Source organism: Wolffia australiana, chromosome 1 (genome assembly GCF_029677425.1).
Source record: "Wolffia australiana isolate 7733 chromosome 1, ASM2967742v1".
NCBI lineage: Eukaryota > Viridiplantae > Streptophyta > Magnoliopsida > Alismatales > Araceae > Wolffia > Wolffia australiana.
The window spans coordinates 28,660,630-28,665,140 of NC_135835.1; the positions used below are offsets into that span (position 1 = coordinate 28,660,630).

Below are 4,511 nucleotides of genomic sequence, written 5' to 3' on the forward strand. Positions count from 1 at the left end.
CTTATCAAAATGTGACATGAAATATATGCAAAAGGGAGCACTAGAGGACGGAGAGAACAGTATCAGGCCTCCGCTGACATGAGCTCTCCAATAGAGTCAGTGCCTTCTTTGAAAGACCCTCTTTGCTACTCGCTCTAGGAAGCTCAATAAAAAACCAGAAAAGGGAGTTTGCGGCTGAAAATAGAAGCATGTGGCGACCTCTCTTATAGTCAAACCTTCTCATCAATGCCCTCAAAACGACGGGCTAAGAAAACAAAAATGAAACATTTATTTAAGAAATTTAATAATAGGGTCAGCAGATACTCTGTTAGTTATAACTTTTATTTTAATGTCCAAACGGCAAGGGGGAAAAAGACAAACCGCTATTCATATGGAATAATTCGTATTTAGTTCAAATTCGTCCGAAGTCCCATCTCACTCTCAGGAGATCAAACATCATTTCACTGTTCATTATTCCTAGTTTTTCGGATTTTTCTGAGTTGTTCGTGGGAGCGGCTCTGTGTCCGTCGAGATGCGAAGAAGTCCAAAATTCTCTCCGGCGAAATCCTTCAAGGGAACAATAACACTAGCACCCAGATTCGATGTCTTCTGTACACGCTGATCTGGGCAGTGAGTTGAAACAAGAGAGAAATCGCGGAGAGGGGACAACGGCGCGTAGGCCTCATGGCATGAGAGAGAAGAGGAAGGAAGAGACGAGAAGAGAAGAGAAGATGTTTGGCGTTTTTAAGCTTAGACGGGGTGGACGAAGCGGGCGGAGCGGTTGACGCTGGGCGTGTCGGGCACTTCGTCGGGCTGGTCCACCTCCTGGACGAGGTGCTTGTGGGTGGCCTCGGGGTCGTACTGCTGGATGACGAGCACGGAGGAAGTGGTGGAGAAGTCGGAGGAGGCGAGATAGCTCCCCACGGGGCCCATCTCCGGGCAGTCCGTCCGCGGCGCGAGAGCGGTCACCGGCGGCGCGCGCCCCACCAGGAACAAATTGCACCTCCCCATGGCCTTGACGGCGGCGATGGTCTCGGCCCCGTCCCCGACCGTCTTCTCCTCCAAGCTGATAGAGCCGTCTCCGACGGCGGCCATGGCTTCTCTGAGCGCGTTCATCAGGGCTTCGTCGACCTCCGGGTCGGCCCTATCGAGGAAGAAGGAGCTGTTCTGGCGGGGGAGGAAGCGGAGGACGGCGAGCTTGATCCCGGGGTGCTCGGCCATGCGGAGCGCGTAGGCGAGCGCCTCGCGGTCGTCGCGGCCGCCGAAGAAGAGAACGGCGACGGACGCCGCGACCTCGGAGGACGCGACCTGGGCGGCGCCGCCGAGACCGCGGTCGACGAGGATGCCAACGGAGCAGGGGGCGTGGCGGAGGACGCGCTGGTTGACGTGGTGGAAGTCCCCCCAGACGGACTCGAGCGCGCCGTCGAGGCGCTGCTGCTTGTGGAAGGGGAGGATGATGAGAGCGGCCCGCTTCTGCTGCGCGCTGGTGACGACGTCCTCGTGCATGGTGGCGAGGACGGAGATGGCGGTCATGGGCCGGACGGAGACGCTGCTGAGCTGGTGGTAGGCCTCGAAGGCCACCACGATGTGGTGCCCGGGCTCCTGGTCCAGGCTCTTGTTCCAGAAGGGCAGCCCGTTGCGGCGCGCCTTGTGCACCATGGATATGGCCGAGGACCTCTCGGAGAGCTCCATGAGGTGCATGGCGTAGACGGTGAGCCCGCGTCGGCGCCGGCCGCGCGAGGTCTCGATGAGGTTGATGATGGCGGGGATGGAGCGCGTGCTGTGGAAGCAGACCATTATCCTCAGCTCCGACTCGTTGTCGGAGGGGCCGCGCAGGACGGTGCGGTGCTTGTAGGGCGCTGCCTTGCGGCCGGGGCGGTAGACGGCCATGACAATGGGGGTGGTGATGAAGGTGGTGAAGAGGGCCATGAGCACCATGATGGCGAAGGTCTCCTCGTTGAGGACCTTGCGGTCCTTGCCGATGTTGAGGACGATGAGCTCGACCAGGCCCTTGGTGTTCATCAGGAAGCCCAGCGCGATGGCCTCGCGCGCGGGCTGGCGGACCACCAGGGCCACGCCGAGGGTGCCCAGGACCTTGCCCAGGCAGGCGGTGGCGGTGACGAGAACGAAGAGGCCCCAGGATTGGGCGCCAGAGATGGCGGCGACGTTGGTCTTGAGCCCGCTGGAGACGAAGTAGAGGGGGAGGAAGAGGCCGGAGACCACGTCCTCGATCTTCTCGATGAGGGCCCCGGCGAAGGGACCCTCCTTTGGCACGACCAGGCCCATGACGAAGGCGCCGAAGAGGGCGTGGATGCCGATGACGTCGGTGACGAAGCTGGCGGCCAGGACGATGGTGAGCATGGCGCAGACGTAGATCTCCTTGACGGGCTCGCCGTCGGGGGAGCGCCGGGCCATCCAGTCGAGGCCGGGGCGCAAGGCGAGGGCGGCGAAGGCGACGAAGCCGGCGCCGGCGAGAAGGACCCAGAGAGAGATGAGCGGCGAGCCGGAGCCGGAGAGGGCGACGGCGAGCGCGAGCAGGATCCAGGCGGCGACGTCGTTGACGGCGGCGGCGGACATGGCCATGCGCCCGATGTCGGTGGTGAGGAGCTTCAGCTCGGCGAGGATACGGGCAAGCACGGGGAAGGCGGTGATGGAGAGGGCGACACCCATGAAGACGAGGAAGGGCGCGGCGGAGACGCCGGGGGAGATGGTGGCGCGCAGCACGACGGAGACGCCGATGCCGAGGATGAACGGGAGGGAGATGCCGGCCAAGGCGATGGCCAGGGCCTTCTTGCCCGTGCGCTTGATGGCGCGCAGGTCCAGTTCCAGCCCCACCAGGAACAGGAAGAAGAGCAGCCCGATGTTCGCCAGCGTGTCCAGCACCGTCAGGCTCTGCTTCGGGAACACGTTGTTCAGGAACGGTTTCCATCTCCCCAGAGCCGACGGCCCCAGCAGGACGCCCCCCTGCCCCGTCAAGTCCCCACAATAGGAAGCTAAGTCATGGTGATGACGACGGCTATTCGATATGCTCGCTAAATATGATGATGACAAAGATAATTACGATGATGAAGATAAATATGGAGACGAAAATGAACGTCAGATGTTAAAGGAGATGATGAAGTTGCCGACGATTTGGCGATGACGGTTAAGAAGCAGAAGAAGACGAACACGAAGAAGAAGAAGACGAAGAAGAAAAAGAAGAAGAAGAAGAAGAAGAAGAAGAAGAAGAAGAAGTAGAAGAAAGAAGAAAGAAGATGAAGAAGAAGAAAGAAGATGAAGAAGAAGAAGAAGAAGAAGAAGAAGAAGAGTTATGACGACAACGACGGAGATGGCAATGATGACAGCGATGTTAAACATTAAGAAACATAAGAATGCTAGTTATGATGACGATGACGAAGAAGACGAAGAAGAAGAAGATGACTAGTTAAGACGACAACGACCGAGATGGCAATGATGACAGCGATGTTAAACATTAAGAAACATAAGAATGCTAGTTATGATGACGATGACGACGAAGAAGACGAAGAAGACGAAGAAGAAGAAGATGACAAGTTATGACGACAACGACCGAGATGGCAATGATGACAGCGATGTTAAACATTAAGAAACATAAGAATGCTAGTTATGATGACGATGACGAAGAAGACGAAGAAGAAGAAGATGATGATAACGACGATAGATTAAGAAACAAAATAAGACGAGTTATGAGGACAGCGACGAAGATGATGTTGAGAATGAAGGTAATGGCCGTGATGCTAAAGATTGAGAATCGAAAGAAGACTGGTAAAGATGTTGATCAAACAAGGAAATAAAAGGGCAGAAGAAGAAAATTGTATGATTATGATGATGATGAAAAAAAAAGGAGAGTTTCGACTGGAAGAACGGAGGAGAAGGCGTACGATGATCTCGGCGATGACGCGGGGCTGGCGGAGCGGGCGTATGAGAAAGGCGATGCCGCGGGTTAGCACGACGACGAGGCAGATCTGGAGGATGATGAGGGGCACCGCAAAGTTCAGAGGATTGTCCTTCTGGAATGCGCCGTGAGACGTCGCCTTCATCGGCGCCGGGCACACGGTCGCCACCGCCGCAGCCGCCATATCTCTCTCTCCGTGCGTAACCCTCCGCCTAAGCCTACCCCTGCAGCGTCGTCATCGCCAGAAACGCCGAATCAGCCCCACAAGAAGACGGAATTAAATCTCAAGACGCAAATTAGGCGTAAGCTTCTTCTCATCTCGCTCAACATAGAAACAATCAAACAAACCCCCGGTTCCCAAGGAAGAAGAAACCGCCCCAAATTCCTGGGCAAACTCCAACACCCCCCACTTACCTTTCCCAGAGCCCGGTCTGGTTCTTCTTCCGAAACCCACGGCGAGAAAGAGAGAGAAAGCTGATCGTCTCTCACCTCTTCTTCTGGGGGAGAGGAAAGATCGATCGGTCGATCCGAAGGAAAACCGCAGGTCCGTTATGGGGCTTTGCCAGCGGCTAGTTATATACTGGGCGGGAGGATATTCTAATCCCACAAGGCATGGGTG

General features: G+C 56.4%; 1 protein-coding gene across 2 annotated transcripts; it reads right to left on the reverse strand.

Annotated features, from left to right (window-relative positions):
* Nucleotides 1–518: 518 nt before the first annotated feature.
* On the reverse strand, nt 519–4,511 carry CHX19 (cation/H+ exchanger 19). 2 transcript variants are annotated; one of them, XM_078588380.1, is made up of 3 exons: nt 4,382–4,511; nt 3,879–4,116; nt 519–2,943 (listed from the first exon to the last, which is right to left on the reverse strand). In XM_078588380.1, exons 2-3 carry the CDS (start codon nt 4,074–4,076, stop codon nt 730–732), a joined length of 2,412 nt encoding a protein of 803 aa, XP_078444506.1. In that variant the 5' UTR covers nt 4,077–4,116; nt 4,382–4,511; the 3' UTR covers nt 519–729. The 2 variants fall into 2 exon arrangements, with proteins under 2 accessions (XP_078444506.1, XP_078444501.1); XM_078588375.1 differs by having other exon boundaries at nt 4,307–4,451.

Bases quoted from the DNA above. Each gene is read 5' to 3' on its own strand.
- CHX19 (XM_078588380.1), bottom strand. From the start codon at position 4,076: ATGGCGGCTGCGGCGGTGGCGACCGTGTGCCCGGCGCCGATGAAGGCG. The intron at 2,944-3,878 runs GTACGCCTTCTC...TTGACGGGGCAG, and splicing joins GCGTCATCGCCGAGATCATC to GGGGGCGTCCTGCTGGGGCC.